This window comes from Siphateles boraxobius, unplaced genomic scaffold (genome assembly GCF_051911475.1).
Source record: "Siphateles boraxobius isolate OS27281-9 unplaced genomic scaffold, OSU_SipBor_1 283, whole genome shotgun sequence".
NCBI lineage: Eukaryota > Metazoa > Chordata > Actinopteri > Cypriniformes > Leuciscidae > Siphateles > Siphateles boraxobius.
The window spans coordinates 99317-120000 of record NW_027508901.1 but is presented as its reverse complement, the minus strand read 5'-3'; the positions used below and the strand labels follow the sequence as shown (position 1 = coordinate 120000).

General features: G+C 38.5%; 1 protein-coding gene across 1 annotated transcript in view; it reads right to left on the bottom strand.

The window, feature by feature from the left end:
• LOC143753421 (3'-5' RNA helicase YTHDC2-like) overlaps positions 1-20684 on the bottom strand; it is a gene marked incomplete at its 3' end in the record, with an annotated part of 48031 nt that overhangs the window by 8852 nt on the left and 18495 nt on the right. Inside the window, exons 11-23 of the mRNA XM_077245723.1 lie at positions 17860-17995; positions 17204-17330; positions 15733-15798; positions 13869-14047; positions 12801-12897; positions 11454-11541; positions 11279-11359; positions 9482-9564; positions 8266-8371; positions 7505-7624; positions 6855-7127; positions 3120-3246; positions 1976-2181 (exon numbers count right to left, since the gene is read on the bottom strand). Of these exons, the coding sequence (XP_077101838.1) occupies positions 1976-2181; positions 3120-3246; positions 6855-7127; positions 7505-7624; positions 8266-8371; positions 9482-9564; positions 11279-11359; positions 11454-11541; positions 12801-12897; positions 13869-14047; positions 15733-15798; positions 17204-17330; positions 17860-17995 (1689 nt within the window). The remainder of the gene's footprint in view (positions 1-1975; positions 2182-3119; positions 3247-6854; positions 7128-7504; positions 7625-8265; positions 8372-9481; positions 9565-11278; positions 11360-11453; positions 11542-12800; positions 12898-13868; positions 14048-15732; positions 15799-17203; positions 17331-17859; positions 17996-20684) is intronic.

Below are 20684 nucleotides of genomic sequence, written 5' to 3'. Positions count from 1 at the left end.
CAGGATCCTTTGGTGAATAGAAAGTTAAAAAGAACTGCATTTATCTGTAATAGAATCTTTTGTAACATCATAAAGTACTGTTCAAAAGTTTGGGGTCAGTAATAGAAAATCTTTTGTGGGGGGGGGGGGGGTAAAAAGAAGAATGCTTTTATTCATCAAGGACAAATTAAATTGATCAAAAGTGACAGTAAAGACATTTTTAATGTTACAAAAAGTTATATTTCAGATAAACGCTGTTCTTTTGACACAGATAATAATCATAAATGTTTCTTGAGCATCAAATCATCATATTATAGTGATTTCTGAAGGATCATGTGACACTGAAGACTGGAGTAATGATGCTGAAAATTCAGCTTTGATCACAGGAATTAATTACACTTTACTATATATTCACATAGAAAACAGATGATTTACATTGGAATCATACTTCACAATATTACAAATCTTTTAAAAACATTAAAAATTTTACCGAACTTGTTATGAACTTTCACCTATAACTCGAATGATACTAAAATAATAAACTATATAGGGATACAAAACAAAAAAGAATAAAAATGACAAAAACAACTAATTACTAAAAGTTCAAATGAAATTGATAAATATAAAAATAAACTAATTCAAATGATTAACAAAAACTATAATAATATATATAAATGACACTAAAATAAAAACTATAGATAAAACAACTAAAAAATGTAAAATAAAAACTAATTCAAAATATGAATAAAAACCATGACAGTATATGAATGATACTAAAATAATAAACTACATAGAGATAAAAAATGACAAAAACAACAAAATTACTAGAAGTGATTTACTAATTCAAATTATTAAAGGTGGGGTATGTGATTTTCTTTTTTGACCATTTTTTTAAAATCACTTGAAATCCTATTCCTGACCCACTTGCTGGCTGTAAATTAGAAGCACTGAAATAAAAATTAAGCAATTTAATCATCTGTGGAACGGGCAGGACTCGAAAAACTCCAGCCAATCATTTTCAAGACCGTCTAGAATCATTGGATAGAGAATGCGTCACTCAAACGGTCTTACCATGCCCCCCTCCCCCCTCGCGCGCGTGTCCCGTTCGTGCGCATACTCAAAACTCGTGACTCAGTCACAGGAAGCGCAAGTCGCCCCGGTACAGAGAGAGAGAGAGAGAGAGAGAGAGAGAGAGAGAGAGAGAGAGAGAGAGAGAGAGAGTGAGAGAGAGAGAGAGAGAGAGAGAAGGTATAGTTGCTTCCGTTTGGAGAATGTCAGACAAGACACCATCACAGAAAAGGAAATCTATTTTCGAGAGAGCAATTGCGAACAAAACGGCCGAAAGAGAAAGGTCTAAAACAAGGGTCATTCTAGGCGATGCTTTTCAACGTTGGCGGAAACTGAAGGACCAGGAAGGACTACCAACAGATGCGGCTGTGGCATTGTTTCTGCTTGACAGGTGAGAAGCCGATTATCTTGTAGTATTTACTACTAATCAGGGAACTGTCTTTACTGACGATATGCACACGAGAATTGTAGCTGTTCTAACGTTATAGCCCAGCCATATGTAGAACTAGCTAGCTAAACAAGCTGTTTGGGGAGGAAGCTGATGTGAGCGATTGTGTTTATGTATGGGCATCTGAGTTTTCGCTCGTACTTGATTGCGTTTCCATGTTTTTCGAATGGGTGGAGTCAGAGCCAGCGTTGGAGGAGAAGTAGGTAGGACCTTATGAGTTGTGTGTTTTCAAAATCTGCCGGCCGTTTTGCAAATCACATACCCCACCTTTAACAAAAACTATAACAGTATATGTATGTTACTAAAACAAACTATATAGAGATAAAAAAAGAAATATATAAAATATAAAGAAAATATAAAAATAAAAACGAATTCAAAATATTAATAAATACTATAACAGTAAATTTTTGTATTATTTCCCAAACTTTTGAACGGCAGAGTATATATATAAAAGGGTTTGTTGTGATTCTCCACACTGACCTTCTTGTACTGCGGCTGGCTCAGGACAGATGTGGGGTGGAGGCGAACCCTCTTCTCCCGGGAGCCCGTGAGGCTCAGGCTGTCCCGCTCCACATGGATCAGGTTTGGATACATCCCAGAAACCAGCGCGGCCTTGACCACGGCCCAGTTCTCCGAGTTCTGGTTCACGTCCCGGATGTCCCCGCCACCCCTCGCTCGCACAAATCCTGCAGAGACAAACAGCAGTTCACGCCTCAGAACTCTTACTGATGACAGACTGTCTGAACTGTTACAAAAAATGCTTTTCTTACTCAGTATTTTTGTCTTGTTCGCTAATTTGAAGGCGAAAGTTAAATGCGCGCGTGTTCATAAAGGTGTGGAGCAGAGCGAGCGTTTTCAGTTAATTCCTATGGAAAAAAGACTGACATGCACCGTTATGAATGCCTGTGCGCATTTTAGTTTCGCTTTCAAATTAGAGGCAATTCGGGGGCGGATTGCTTGACTCGCGAGTTCATTAGCCTATTATTCTTTTTTTGTTTTATTTTTTTATTGTATTTTTTTGATTACAAACAAAAGAATATATATATATACATACATGAATGTCCATTTCTGTATAATATAAAAAAAGAACAAAAAAGAACCCAAAAACAAACAATAGCAAACAGAAAAAACAAAACAAAAATGGGACACAGTGCAGTCTAGTGGCACCTTTGCATCATTAGGGTTTTATTTCCAATAATAGACTATGATTATCATTAGCCTATTATTCTTAATGAAAAACACAACAACAAAACTGTACAATGTCAAATTCGCTTAAATAGGCGTTTACATTTCGCTTTGACAGCCAGTCAGCTCCTCGCTCTCGTGATTAATGAGATCTGACTCCTGTTGCTGATCTGTGATGCGACTCTCGTTCAGCTCACGGCTTATTAAGCAGACACGTTCAGTTTTTAATTGTAGTGTCTGTTCTCTAACTGAACTAAATGATTTTACAGAAATAAAAAAGTCAACGGTGGTGGGCGGTGTGATGCAAGACACCGACTATCTAAGCCTACTGGAGACTCGCTGTAAACGATGCGGTTGTGAACTTTGACCTCTGGCTCGGAGCTCTTACTGACAGACTGTCTGAACTGTTACTGTAAACGATGCGGTTGTGAACTTTGACCTGTGGCTCGGAGCTGTCCCAGAAGCTGAGTCCGCATCCCGACGATGATCTCCATCGTGGCCTGAGAGAGGAAGTTCTTCTCACAGAACGCTCTTTCCCAGCCGTCACTGCGAGCTTTCTGCCACGCCTAAAGACAACAACAACAGTCAACTTCTGCTAAAGCTAAAACTTTAGCTAAAATTAAAAATACAAAAATAATTCAAAATATTAATTAAAACTATAAGTAAGCAATAAGGTACGAGAGGCTGTGCTGTATCGTGAATAAGTCACGACTGAAGGGCGGTGTTCGGACATAAGTGTTTTATCATGAATAAAACACAGCTATTGACCAATCAGAATCAAGGATTGGAACTACCGGTTTTATAACAGCATTTATAAAACGGTTAGTTCCAATCCTTGATTCTGATTGGTCAATAGCTGTGTTTTATTCACGATAAAACACTATGACCGCTTCACCCAATGGTTCTATGTATCACTACACAACACCCCTAGCAACCACCCTTAGCAACGTAAACATGTTCTCATTGATGTTGTTCATTGAAGCATATAGAGTGAGAAATAATGGAGAAATAATGTGTCTAACTTCTGTTGCTGTTCACGGTCAGGGACTATTTTCTCCAGCGGAAGGAAGGCATTTAGTGGTTTTACTTCATGAAAGTTGTATTTTTACATGTTTTTTTGGGCTTTAATATTTGTGTTGTGTGGTAACCGTTTTATAAAACAATAAGGTACTCGAGGCTAGTGCTGTATCGTGAATAATCATGACCCCGCTTCACGCCTAACAACACCCTTCAGCTGTGACTTATTCACCATATAGCACAGCATTGTGTACATTATTGCTTACATGAATGATACTAAAATAACTACTATATGGAGATTGGACAACTGATAAAAATGACAAAAACACAAAATTACTATAATCGAATTGGAAAATAAAAAAACTAATTCAAAATATTAACATATATATATATATATATATATATATATATATATATATATAAGAATGATCCTAAAATAACAAATATATACAGATAAAAACTAAAATAGTAAAATAAAAACTAACTCAAAATATAAATAAAAACTACAGCAGTATCTCCCTGTCGTTACAGTCGCACTGACGCTCGGTGGACTGAGACCACAGAACAAGCATATAAAGAGCGTCTGCTGACGGACTGTAGTTTTTACAGTAACATTTCTGACCTGAAAGGCCTGGAGTAGGGCCGTGTGGACGCTGACTGTGGTTATTACTGTAATATTTCTGACCTGAGGTTATTCCTGTGATATTTCTGATCTGAGGTAATTACAGTAATATTTCTGACTTGTGGTTATTACAGTAATATTTCTGACCTGTGGTTATTACAGTAATATTTCTGACCTGTGGTTATTACAGTAATATTTCTGACCTGTAGTTATTACAGTAATATTTCTGGCCTGTAGTTATTACAGTAATATTTCTGACCTGTGGTTATTACAGTAATATTTCTGACCTGTGGTTATTACAGTAATATTTCTGACCTGTTGTTATTACAGTAATATTTCTGACCTGTAGTTATTACAGTAATATTTCTGACCTGTGGTTATTACAGTAATATTTCTGACTTGTGGTTATTACAGTAATATTTCTGACCTGTGGTTATTACAGTAATATTTCTGACCTGTGGTTATTACAGTAATATTTCTGACCTGTAGTTATTACAGTAATATTTCTGACCTGTAGTTATTACAGTAATATTTCTGACCTGTAGTTATTACAGTAATATTTCTGACCTGTGGTTATTACAGTAATATTTCTGACCTGTGGTTATTACAGTAATATTTCTGACCTGTGGTTATTACAGTAATATTTCTGACCTGTAGTTATTACAGTAATATTTCTGACCTGTGGTTATTACAGTAATATTTCTGACTTGTGGTTATTACAGTAATATTTCTGACCTGTGGTTATTACAGTAATATTTCTGACCTGTGGTTATTACAGTAATATTTCTGACCTGTAGTTATTACAGTAATATTTCTGGCCTGTAGTTATTACAGTAATATTTCTGACCTGTAGTCAAGGTCCGAAATTAACACCCGCCAAGCGCCAAATGCGGGTAGATTTTCCGTTTGGCGAGTAAATCTCAAAAGGCTATCCGCCCCCCTGGCGGGTGAATGTTCATACCAAAATAGTAATGTAATAAAATATTTATTACAATTGCATTTTGTAATGTTATAAAATATCTAGCATGATGGCTACGGACATGACGGAGTTGTTGTGTTTGCGGGATGGGAATTGAAAGTGACATGGCGCACCTGAAGAACGAGCAGAGAGAGAGAGAGACAGCGAAAGAGAGAGAGAGAGAGCCCTGGTCGCGCGCCCGCACTCTTTCTCTTCGAAACCAGGCGAAAGTATAAACAAGGCTTCACCGTCTCCTAATCGCTGTCTTGCTCTCTCTCCCTGGCACATATTCATCAAAATAAATCGACACGATGGTAAAGGTCGGAAGATCATAGTTTCATGTGGAGCATTCGGATATTTTTTTTCCTGAATTACCGCTGGGTGTGAACTGTGAATTGTGCTAAAATACCTTATCTTCTCTGAAGCGTTCCGCACATTCAGCTGACATAAACCACACTTTAAATAAACGAAAAACCTATCCAGTGATTAAATGTTTTCTGGGTTGACACAAATCTTGAGGGATGTCCTAGCTGCCGGGATAATCACACAACGCGTACATATCCCATAATGACACGTCCAATTCGCGAACTAATGACTCACTCCTTTGAACCGATTCATTTTAATGAAGGGTTAAAAACAACTGATATTTCCAGTCCTTCAGTTACTGATCAGTCAGAGTAAATGGAGTAAAAAAATAGGCAGAGTAAAACTAAATATTTTTTTGAAATAATTATAATATATTATTATTGCATACTTTTTAGTAAATATACAATTAATACATTTCATTTGTACAGAACTATTTTTATAGGCACCACCACAAAAATATTATTTTAATGTGTGTAAATTGTGTAATATGTGTATGTAAAAAAAGTAAGAATGGAAAATAATAGACCAGAAATATAATGCCAAAAATATTTAAATATAGCCTATATAAATTAATGTATATGTGACACAAAAAGGCTGTTTATTATTTTGGCCGGTAAAAAATATGCTTGGCTGGTGGATTTTTTCATCTACCAGTCCCAGTGGCAGGTGAGCCAAAAAGTTAATTTCGGACCCTGCCTGTAGTTATTACAGTAATATTTCTGACCTGTGGTTATTACAGTAATATTTCTGACCTGTGGTTATTACAGTACTATTTCTGACCTGTGGTTTTTACAGTAATATTTATGACCTGTAGTAATTACAGAAATATTTCTGACCTGTGGTTATTACAGTAATATTTCTGAGCTGTGGTTATTACAGTAATATTTCTGACATTACAGTAATATTTCTGACCTGTAGTTATTACAGTAATATTTCTGACCTGTGGTTATTACAGTACTATTTCTGACCTGTGGTTTTTACAGTAATATTTATGACCTGTAGTAATTACAGAAATATTTCTGACCTGTGGTTATTACAGTAATATTTCTGACCTGTGGTTATTACAGTAATATTTCTGACATTACAGTAATATTTCTGACCTGTAGTTATTACAGTAATATTTCTGAACTGTGGTTATTACAGTAATATTTCTGACCTGTAGTTATTACAGTAATATTTCTGGCCTGTAGTTATTACAGTTATATTCTGACCTGAAAGGCCCGGAGCAGGGCCATGTGGTCGCTGAAGGTGTTTGCGGTGAAGCGTTTCCGGCACAGCATGGCTCCGCGCTTCTGAGCGGCCTGAGCCGGCAGAACGAACGGGTCTCGGTGGGCCAGCGTACAGGCGATGGTGAGGATCGGGTCCAGACACTTCAGAACCACTGCACACAGAACCATCTTCCCCAGGTGAGGCTCCACGGGCAGGTCGGCCAGGTGAAAGCCCAGCTCCGTCAGGTTCTCCCAGGGGTCCATGGCATCGATGGTCTGCGTGGGGGAGTCAGAGAGCAGGGGTTTCAATCACACTGCAAAAAATGCTTTTTTTACTTAGTATTTTTGTCTCGTTTCCAGTCCAAATATGTAAAAATTCTTAAATCAAGAACCATTTACTAGATGAGTAAAATGACAAAAGAAATTATATCTTGTTTTCTAGAGAAATAAATAAAAATTAAGTGAGTTTTTGCTTAAAAAAAGCTAAATTATCTGCCAATGGGATAAGAAAAACACACTTAATTCAAACAGAAACATTCTTTTTATATTTTATAATTTTATTCAAAATGACCCATCAGATTACTCATCTGCACCAATTTAGATCGGACTGTTTTCCGTTTTTCACATGAAGGCTTTTCTGAAAGGTGTGTGACCTTGAGCATCTGCACGGCGTGTTTGACTGTGTGCAGGTGCGGCGGCTCAGGTGCTCTCGAGAGGAACTCCGCGATCGGGCAGGAGACGGGAGCCAGGAGCTTAGTGTGCAGACACAGTTCCTGAGAAACACACACACACACTGTTATTTTTGTCCTGTTCATTTCTGTGAAGCTGCTTTGAAACAATCTGTATTGTGGGGCTGTACGATTAATCACAAAATCAGAGGGCATCTCACACACACAGGTTCACATGCATCAAAATCAAAAAACACTTTCATTCTCTCATAATCTGCACACTGCAGCATCAGCTCTTTTCTCTCAGTGTCTGAAACGCTTCCATCAAAGATTCAGTCTCTAAGCCCCGCCTCTCTGAGAGCTGCTCTGCTCTGATTGGTCAGACACCAAATGCTCATTATCATATCTGAATCTCGCTCTTGATACATAGTGATACGAACAGTAACGATGGCGTGGGATTGAAGTCCATAGACTGGCATTATGCAAATTAGTTACAAACCTACAAAGGTTCGAGCAGGAAGTGAGCCTGTAATTACTGACGACTCGTTTCAGTTCAGAATCACTTCTTTCTGAAAAAGCATAATGGGGCATTAAAAAAAACAGTAATTCATTCTGGCCTTTAGCATGGCATGATAGGGTTGTGTTGTATAATCTCTGGTCCAGTGGCTGAGGTTACGTGTGTGTGTGTGTGTGTGTGTGTGTGTGTGTGTGTGTGTGTGTGTGTGTGTGTGTGTGTGTGTGTGTACCTGTAGAGGCATGCGCAGTAGCTGTGGAATCTGATGTTCCAGCATGTTGTTGAACCTCAGACGGCTGAAGAGATGAAAGCAGATACCCGGTCTGCAGCGCCCCGCTCTAAACAACAAACACACACACACACGATCAGACACACTCACACTCAAACACACACACACACACACACACACACACACACAAACACACACACACTCACATGCGCACAAACACACTCGCACACACACACTCGCACGCGCATTCGCACACACTCGCACACACACACACACTCGCACACACGCGCACACACACACACTCACACACTCGCATGCGCACTCGCACTCGCACTCGCACACACTCGCGCACACACTCGCACAGACACTCGCACACACACTCACTTACACTCACGCTCGTGCACACACACTCGCACACACTCACACTCACACACAGTTACACTCACGCTCGTTCACACACACTCGCACACACTCGCGCACACACACTCGCACACACACACTCGCACGCGCATTCGCACACACTCGCACACACACTCACACGCGCACACGCTCGTGCACACACACTCGCACACACACACAGTTACACTCACGCTCGTTCACACACACTCGCACACACTCGCGCACACACACTCGCACACACACACTCGCACGCGCATTCGCACACACTCGCACACACACTCACACGCGCACACACACACACTCGCACTCGCACACACACACTCGCATGCGCACTCGCACACACTCGCACACACACTCGTACACACACTCGCACAGACATTCGCACAGACACTCGCACACACACTCGCACACACACTCACTTACGCTCGCGCACACGCTCGTGCATACACACTCACACACTCGCGCACACACTCGCACACGTGCACACACACCCTCGCACAGAAACTCGCACACACTCGCGCACACACAATCGCACACACACTCGCACACACACTCGCACACACACCCTCGCACACACACTCGCACATACTCGCGCACACACAATCGCACGCACACTCGCACACACACCCTCACACACACCCTCACACACACACTCGCACACACTCGCGCACACACACTCGCACACACTCGCGCACACACACTCACACACACCCTCACACACACCCTCACACACACACTCGCACACACTCGCGCACACACACTCGCGCACACACACTCGCACACACACTCGCACACACACTCGCACACACAAGAGTCTCACCTGCCCTTCCTCTGCAGAGCGCTGGCCTTCGAGATCCACACCATCTTCAGCATCGTCACGTTATTCAGAGCGTCGTAAGCTTTCTGTAACAGCAGTTTAAAATTTTTAAAAAACTGAGTGTTCATCAGAGGGGTCCAAGACCCCAGGACTTTTATCGCACTTGAACCACGAATACACACACAAAAAAATCATGGATTCAAGGAGTTTTGTGGTTGAAATTTTTTAAAAAGTAACAAATGGGCTCAATTTGACCCCCCTGAAAAATGCTAAAACTTTAACAAAAAAGATTGTATAATGTGTACATGTGTATCTGAATGCGCACTGAAGAAAAACTGACTTTAGGACCCAGAGGAACAGCACATTTACTCCACATAGAGATATAAGCCCGTCTAGAGTCATGAAATATCATGATTAGGGCTGTCAGTTAAACGCGTTATTAACGGCGTTAACGCAAAACCATTTTAACGCGATTAATTTTTTTATCGCGAGATTAACGGTCTTTTTGGTCTAGCAAACTTTGTAGTTTTTTTTCACATGCTTTTGCAACAGGACGCGGCATGCGCGGCGCTGCGCTATGAAACCCATTCATTTCAAGTGCTTGCGCCGTGCGAGTTTTGTTGCTTCGTCGACCAAAGCGCAAGTGGATCTAGCTAGACCGGAAACAAAACAACAGGCACGCGCACACACACTTGTTTGGGCTTGCGAGCCAGCCAAATAGGTTAACGTTACGTTTTGAGTGAATGACGAGCGCGAGACGCCGAAATGGATGCCAATAAGATTCTGAATGGAAAGTTTACTTTTAAAAAGTTGGCAAATGGTTCCATTGACTAGACCAAAGTGATCTGTGTGTTTTGTCGTTATGAACTGAGCTATCATCATCGCAGCACGTCCAGTCTGAAATACCCCTTGATGATGGCCAAGCACACACAAGGCTTGTTCGACTTGAACCGGCGCTGCACAGACCGATCGGTTGATGACATCAGAGTACCGCGAGAGCGATTAGAGAGCAGACGGCTCCTTATGCTTTTGAATCGCTCTCGCGGTACTTTGATGTCATCAACCGATCGGTCTGCGCAGCGCCGGTTCAAGTCGAACAAGCCTACACACAGCTGATGCGAATTCTCCGCCCCCTCGTCAATATCAGTACCTCCTCAGTATTTCTTTCACCCTTTTATTGATGGACAGTGTTACATTGTGTTACAAAGAAATTATTTGCTCCAAGTGAGAATGTTTGTGTGAAATTGAACACAGTATTGCCTATGTTGTTTTCAATAAAAAAAAAATTGCACAAAGCAAGCAATCCACTTTTTTCATGTTGATAAGAGCATTAAAATGAGAAAAAATAATGAACAAAAAGAAATCAAGAGACATTTAGAGTAGATAAAAATTTGCGATTAATCGCGAGTTAACTATGACATTAATGCGATTAATCGCGATTAAATATTTTAATCGTTTGACAGCACTAATCATGATATATTATTATTTTCCACAAGAGGCCAAAGACTCCCGATGTAAGATATTTAGAGCTGGATTAACAGGGTTATGCATGAAAGTGTGAGTTATTCTGAATTTAAGTTGAAAGAATGTGAGGAATGTGCTTAAATTCCTTTTTATTTATTATAAATAAATAGCTTCGGGTCATTTTGACCCGCGAAGGAAAGATGTGTAACAAAGTGTGAGGGAAGGATGAGGGTCCAGTCCAGTAATATAGAACTGCAGCAAATAAGAAGATAATTTACCAAAATATGTTGGCAAAATATTTATACTACAATATCAGCAGGAGAAAAACAACCAAACCTCTTTAACTTTGCCGGAGTCGATGACAAAAACAACATCGTTGACCGTAATGCTGGTCTCTGCGATGTTGGTCGAGAGAATCTGTGGATTGAGAGGAGATTGTGTGAGATGTTTGCATTTAAAGGTGTGTGTGTGTGTGTGTGTGTTTATAGATACGAGAGGAAGATATACGCACGATCTTGCGAACCCCTTTAGGAGTGTTCCTCAGAACCTTCTTCTGGTCTGACGTCTGCATGCTGGAGTGAAGGATGAAGACCTGAAACCTGAAGACCGACAGTTCCTCACTATCATTACAATATCTAAAAATAACAGATGCAGACTTTTCTTAAGCTTGGTAACACTGAAAAGATTGGAAGCTTGTTTCCGCCACGGAATAAAAAAATAAAAAGGTAATTGTGACATCTTATAATTCAGACATTTTTCTTACTTTATTTCCCACAATTCCGAGTTTATACCTCACAATTCCCAGTTCTTTTCCCGCAATTCCAAGTTAATTTTCCACAATTTAGGGTTTATTTTCCGCAATTCAGGGTTTATTTCTCGAAATTCTGAGTTAATTTCCCACAATTCCAAGTTTATTTCGCACAATTCGGAGTTCATTTCCAGCAATTCCACGTTTATATCTCACAATTCTGATTTTATTTCACGCAATTCCGAGTTTATATATTCGTAATTCCGAGTTTATATATTCGTAATTCCGAGTTTATTTCCCGCAGTTCCAGGTTAAATTCCCACAATTCCACTTTTATATCTCACAATTCCGGGTTTATTTCCCACAATTCTGAGTTTATTTCCCACAATTCTGAGTTTATTTCCCACAATTCCGGGTTTATATCTCACAATTCCGGGTTTATTTCCCACAAATCTGAGTTTATATCTCACAATACTGAGTTTATTTCCCACAATTCTGAGTTTATTTCCCACAATTCCGGGTTTATTTCCCACAATTCTGAGTTTATTTCCGGCACTTCCAGGTTTATATCTCATAATTCCGATTGTATATCTCACAATTCTGACTTTTTCCCTGCAATTCCACGTTTATGTCGCAATTCTGATTTTATTTCCCACAATTCTGAGTTTATTTCCGGCACTTCCAGGTTTATATCTCATAATTCCGATTGTATATCTCACAATTCTGACTTTTTCCCTGCAATTCCACGTTTATGTCGCAATTCTGATTTTATTTCACGCAATTCTGAGTTTATATCAAACAAGACCGAGTTTATATCTAACAATTCTAAGTTAATTTCCTGCAATTCCGAGTTTATCTCAATTCCAAATTAATTTCCCACAGTTCAGAGTTTCTCAATTCCAAGTTAATTTTCCACAATTCCAAGTTTATGTCTCACAATTCTGACATTTTCACTGACTTTGAATTGTGAGACATAAACCTGTAATTATCTTTAATAAACTAAGCAAGTTTCAATAGAAAAAACCCGGGATAAAATCAAGTCCCTGCATTATTTCCAGCTGAATATTGTATTAGAACAGAAGGAAACACACACTACAAACACACACACACCTTTGCTGGTGATCTGTGAACCTTTTATCATCAAAGACGATGCGATCTCTCAGAGACACGATCTCATCGTAGCCGGGCAGGAAAATCAAAACCGCGCCTGAGGACAAAAACACTTATGAATAAAGCTTTTTCTGATTCTGCTGTTATGTCTGCAGATGCGAGTGTTTAAAGGAGTAGTTCACTTCAGAATAAAAATTTCCTGATCATTTACTCTTCCCCACGTCTTTCTTTCTTTAGGCGAAAAGAAATGAAGGTCTTTGAGGAAAACATTCCAGGATTTTTCTCCATAAATGTATTTTTTGATTTTGAAAGAATTTTAAAAATTGAGTGTTCATCAGAGGGGTCCAAGACCCTCGGACTTTTGTCGCACTTGAACCACGAATACACAAAAAATGTTTTTAATGGATTCGAGGAGTTTTGTGATTGAAATTTTAAAAAAGTAACGAATTGGGTCAATTTGAGCCTCTTAGGAATGAATGGTATAAGAGGAATGCTTCAGTACACATAGAAAAACATAAAAATGCTCAAAATTCAAACTAAAAAGGCTAAAACTTTACCAAAAAAAGTATTTTCATAATGTGTACATGTGTATCTGAACACACACTGAAGAGAAACTGGCTTTAGGACCCAGAGGAACAGCTCATTTGCTCCATATAGAGATATAAGCCCGTCTAGAGTCATGAATATCATGATATATTATTATTTTCCACAAGAGGTCAAAGACACACAATGTAAGATATTTAGAGCTGGATTAACAGGGTTATGCATGAAAGTGTGAGTTATTTTGAATTCAAGTTGAAAGAATGTGAGGAATGTGCTTAAATTCCTACTTATTTATTATTTATTGATCAAATCTAGTAATTTAAAGGTAAATAAAATAAAAAATAAAATAGAAATTTTTTCAAAATTGCATTAAAAAATAGAAAATATTATCAAAAGTAAATAAAATAAGCTTTCTGTAAAAAAATAAAAATAAATAATCAGTAAAATGTTATGGCTTCGGGTAATTTTGAGCGGCGAGGGCCGGATGTGTTGCAGGATGAGCGCTGATTGCGCTCGCGGCCTCACCCTCGTCAGAGCTCTGGCAGATGCTGAACAGCAGGTGCAGCACCAGGTCCAGGTCCACCTTCTCGTCGTCGAAGCTGTGATGATACGCTTTCAGAAGCTCCTGGTCCTCAGAGCTCAGATCACATGTGGAGGACTGAACCAGAGACGCCTCGTCCAGACGACCCGCTTCAACACCCCATCTGCACACACACACACACACACACACACCTGCTTTACTATCTTTGTGAGGACTCTCTATAGACATAATGGTTTTTATACTGTACAAACTGTATATTCTGTCCCCTTACACTAACCCTACCCATCACACACTAACCCTACCCATCACACACACACACACACACACACACACACACACACACACACACACACACACACACACACACACACACACACTAACCCTACACCTAAAACTACCCATCACACACACACACACACACACACACACAAACCCAACCCCTAAAACTACCCATCTCACACACACACACACACACACACACACAAACCCAACCCTTAAATCTCCCCATCACAAACACACACACACACACACACACACCTGCTTTACTATCTTTGTGAGGACTCTCTATAGAAGTAATGGTTTTTATACTGTACAAACTGTATATTCTGTCTCCTTACACTAACCCTACCCATCACACACACACACACTAACCCTACCCATCACACACACACACACACACACACCAGCCCAACCCCTAAAACTACCCATCTCACACACACACACACACACACACACACACACACACACACACACACACACACACTAACCCAACCCTTAAATCTCCCCATCACAAACACACACACACACACACACACACACACACACCTGCTTTACTATCTTTGTGAGGACTCACTATAGACGTAATGGTTTTTATACTGTACAAACTGTATATTCTGTCTCCTTACACTAACCCTACCCATCACACACACACACACACACTAACCCTACCCATCACACACACACACACACACACACACTAACCCTACCCATCACACACACACACACACACACACTAACCCTACCCATCACACACACACACACACACACACTAACCCTACCCATCACACACACACACACACACACACTAACCCTACCCATCACACACACACACACACACTAACCCTACCCATCACACACACACACACACACACACTAACCCTACCCATCACACACACACACACACACACACTAACCCTACCCATCACACACACACACACACACACACACACACACACACACACACACTAACCCAACCCCTAAAACTATCCATCACACACACACAAACACAAACCCAACCCCTAAAACTACCCATCTCACACACACACACACACACACACACACTAACCCCTCCCCTAAAACTACCCATCACACACATACTAACCCAAGCCCTAAACCTACCCATACACACACACACACACACACACACTGAATCACCTAAACACTCTCTGCAAGGGCTCTAAAGTGTATATTTTTTAACCTTTTGAATTACGGGGACAGTTTGCATGTCCTTAAAACACAGAAAAAAAGGTTTTGCGACACTGTGAAGACAATTTCAGCTCCATAGTGCAAGTCAAGCCCTTACACACACACACACACACACACACACACACACACACACACACACACACACACAAAGAGTAACACATTTACACTTATTTTTGCTTCAAATTTAGTGCACTAAATTCAGCAGAGTACACTTTAAAGCTATTCATCAACACAGCCTTCTGCAAAACTTTTAATGAAGAAACAAAACACATCTGCACACACACACACACACACACACACACACTGTATCGTCTCTAAAGTGAGACGAAACGTTTTGGAAATGAAGTCAAACGCAGTTCTTACATGTGCGACTCCAGCAGATCTACGGCCTCGGGTTGCTTGAAGCGTTTCGCCCAGTCCAGAGCCGTCCTGAAGTGAACATTACATCAGCAGACGCTTCGAAAAGTGCTTTACACAGTAATATATAATATATATATATATATTGATATACTATTATAGTTTTTGATAGTAATTTGAATTTTCACTATGATTTCAATTTATAAGTTTTTTTGTTATTTTTATTAATTTGTTTGTTTTAAATATGTAAAATAATATTAATATATTTGTTTTTATTCATTCTTATTTATTTGTTTTAGTTTTTATTGAATTTTCTGGCTAAAAAATTAAAATAAGTAAATATTTGGCAGTGGGCTCAGAAAAATCTACTTAATTCTAATGGAAAGCAGGTTTTTTACACTATTTTGTAAGAATTCTATTCATCGTTTTGCTTCTTCTCCAGTAAATGTATTTTGATTTAAGAATCTTAGATATTTGTGCTGGAAAACAACACTAATATTGCATAATTTAATGCCATGACTTTATGAATTTAAGATTTTGATATTTTGAATAAAATGTAATTTTTATATTAACTGTTTTTCACTATAATTTCAGATACATTTTTTTCTAATTTTGTTTTTTTTTTGTCCCAAAAAACTTTTTTGTCTATATATTTTTTAACAAATTTTTGTTTATTAGTAGTGCTGTCAAATCGATTAATCGTATATAATAGCATCTAACATCAAAGCTTGTGTTTATATAATATGTGTGTCTATATATATTATATTTATGTATGAATATATAAAAAGATAAATGTGTGTATATGTATATATAAAAATGTGCGTGTGTGTGTATGTTTAAATCTATATATACCCACGCACACACACATATATAAAAAATATAAATATAATAATATATATAGACACGCATATATTATATAAACAAAACTTTATGTCAGATGCGATTAATTGATTTGACAGCACTATTCATTAGCTTTAATATTTAGTTTTAGTACTTCAGTAAAAAAGTTCTTTAGTTTAATTTTATTTTAAACTCCCCCTGTGTTGAAAATCCAGCTTTTAATGTTGTTTATGTGTCTATGTGGTGTTTTTAATACGCTTTAACACAAACCATGTGTAAATTCATAAGTCGACAGCATTGCTGAGTATTTTCTGCTTAAAACTGCAGTGAACCAAAGACAGTCTCAAAAACACGCTTTGAAATCGCTGGTGTTTCTGACGTCACAAACTACCTTGTAACCAATCAGATCAACGTGTGATCGTCAACGAGTGGATCTCTGAGTGAGTGAGTGAGTGGAGGCGGGGCTCATTTGCATATTCATAGAACCGCGCATACTATATGAGGCAAGGGTGTCGGGTTACATTGGTGATCAAATATGAGTTTTAAGGGATAAAATGATTGACTACAGGGGGACTTAAATTTAATTTATTTCAGTTAACATATATGTATATATTTATAACGATATGCGTCTTCTCACCAGCCGTTGGAGGCTCTGATGTTGACGTTGGCGCCCATGCTGAGCAGTTGCTCCATCTGACAGAGAAACCCTCGGCCCGAGGACACCATCAGAGGAGTGGCGCTCGTCTCGCTGTGCCTGTAATCCACTGAAAGACACAAACACGCACCACAATTCAGCTCAGAGAGCGTTTTAGTGTGTCAGTGCAAAAATTATTTTCTTAAATATTTTTGTCGTGTTTCCAGTCCAAATATTTAAATCTAATATCTAATATCTAAATCAATAACTAAATCAAGATGCATTACCTAGATGAGTGAAATGACATCAGATGTTATGTCTTCTTTTCTGGGGGGGGGGGGGGGGGGGGTCTAAATTAAGAGAGTTGTTGCTTAAAAAAAGCAAAATGATCTGCCAATGGGGAAAAACCCCACTTAATTCAAACAGAAACAAGATTATTTTCTAACCCCATTGGCAGATAATTTGCTTTTTATAAGCAACAACTCACTTAATTTAGATTTATTTCCCCAGAAAACAAGACATAATATCTGATGTAATTTTATTACCAAGTAAACGCATCTTGATTTAAGAATTTTAAGATATTTGGACTGGAAACAAGACAAAAATACTGAGTAAGAAAAGCATGTTTAGCAGTGCGAGTGTGTGTGCGACTTCATTACCACTGATGTTCTCGTTCAGGATGAGATTGAAGAGCTGTATGAAGGCGTCAGCGTCTTGGTTCAAGAAAATGCTTGAGATGCAGGCGTCCATTTCCCTGAGGAGCCACGGCTCTAACGTGGCCACATCCTTCTCGCTCTGAGAAAATGGAGAAAAGAAACGCTTGAAACATGTGAACGGAGAAAGAATGACTGGCTTCGTTTACACGCAAAACTATTGTTTCAGTCGCACTAAGTTCCTGCCGATTGATGAATCTGAATGTAGTGTTACGTTGAACATGTGATCGGGTTGATGTGTGTGTATATATGTCTCACGCTTCATATCGGGATATATTTTTGACATGCGCACACTGGACAAATATACAGAGTTTCCTGATGTCTGCGCATAATAAATATTCTCCTACAGTTCTTTATTTGTGTTAAACAGCAGACTCAATATTTATCCATTTCTGCTCATAATTAGGAGATAATGAGCGTATGAGTCGTTGTGCCGCTGCTTATATTGATCACACAGTGAAAATGCCCAAAAGCAGTCGTGTGTGTGTGTGTGTGAGAGTGTGAAGCGAGCACTGGTGGCATCGTCCTGCTCCACTTCACAGACGCAGAGAAAGCAGGATTATAGGAGGACGAGACACTCGTTTATACCACACTTTATTCATCAGGAGAACAGCTCGTTCAGCGCGTCATTACGCCATTAGGCTATTTCTACATTACACTATTTCTACATCATTACGCTATTTCTACATTACACTATTTCTACATTACACTATTTCTACGCCATTACGCTATTTCTACATTACACTATTTCTACGTCATTACGCTATTTCTACATTACACTATTTCTACATCATTACGCTATTTCTACATTACACTATTTCTACATTACACTATTTCTACGCCATTACGCTATTTCTACATTACACTATTTCTACGCCATTACGCTATTTCTACATTACACTATTTCTACATCATTACGCTATTTCTACATTACACTATTTCTACGTCATTACACTATTTCTACGCCATTACGCTATTTCTACATTACACTATTTCTACGTCATTACGCTATTTCTACATCATTACGCTATTTCTACATTACACTATTTCTACGTCATTACACTATTTCTACGCCATTACGCTATTTCTACATTACACTATTTCTACGTCATTACGCTATTTCTACATCATTACGCTATTTCTACATTACACTATTTCTACATTACACTATTTCTACGCCATTACGCTATTTCTACATTACACTATTTCTACGTCATTACGCTATTTCTACGTCATTACGCTATTTCTACATTACACTATTTCTACGTCATTACGCTATTTCTACGTCATTACGCTATTTCTACGTCATTACGCTATTTCTACATTACACTATTTCTACGCCATTACGGTATTTCTACGTCATTACGCTATTTCTACGTCATTACGCTATTTCTACATTAAACTATTTCTACGTCATTACGCTATTTCTACATCATTACACTATTTCTACGTCATTACGCTATTTCTACATCATTACACTATTTCTACGTCATTACGCTATTTCTACATCATTACGCTATTTCTACGTCATTACGCTATTTCTACGCCATTACGCTATTTCTACATTAAACTATTTCTACGTCATTATGCTATTTCTACGACCATTAAGCTATTTCTACATTACACTATTTCTACGTCATTATGCTATTTCTATGTCATTATGTTATTTCTACATTAAACTATTTCTACGCCATTACGCTATTTCTACATTACACTATTTCTACGTCATTACGCTATTTCTATGTCATTATGCTATTTCTATGTCATTATGCTATTTCAACGTCATTACACTGTTTCTACGTCATTACAGTATTTAAACTACATTGCGCTTTTTCTAGGTCATTACGGTATTTCAACGTCATTACGGTATTTCTACGTCATTACGTTATATCTACGTCATTACGATTTTTCTAGGTCATTACGGTATTTCAACGTCATTACGCTATTTCTACATTACACTATTTCTACGTCATTACGCTATTTCTATGTCATTATGCTATTTCAACGTCATTACGCTATTTTTACGTCATTACGCTATTTCTACATCATTACAGTATTTAAACTACATTGCGCTTTTTCTAGGTCATTACGGTATTTCAACGTCTTTACGGTATTTCAACGTCATTACGGTATTTCTACGTCATTACGCTTTTTCTAGGTCATTACGGTATTTCAATGTCATTACGGTATTTCAACGTCATTACGGTATTTCAATGTCATTGCACTATTTCTACATCATTACGCTATTTCAACAACATTATGCTATTTCTACTTCATTACGCTATTTCTACGTCATTACGCTATTTCAACAACATTACCCTATTTCTACGTCATTACAGTATTTCAACGTCATTACGCTATTTCTACGTCATTACAGTATTTAAACTACATTGCGAAATTTCTACGTCATTACGCTATTTCTACGTCATTACGCTATTTCCACGTCATTACGCTATTTCTACGTCATTACGCTATTTCTACATCATTACGCTATTTCTACGTCATTACGCTATTTCAACGATATTACGCTATTTCTATGTCATTACGCTATTTCTACGTCATTACGCTATTTCTACGTCATTACGCTATTTCTACGTCATTACGCTATTTACGCTATTTCTACGTCATTACGCTTTTTCTACGTAATTACGGTATTTCAACGTCATTACGGTATTTCAACGTCATTACGGAATTTCGATGTCATTGCGCTATTTCTATGTCATTACGCTATTTCTATGTCATTACGCTATTTCTATGTCATTACGCTATTT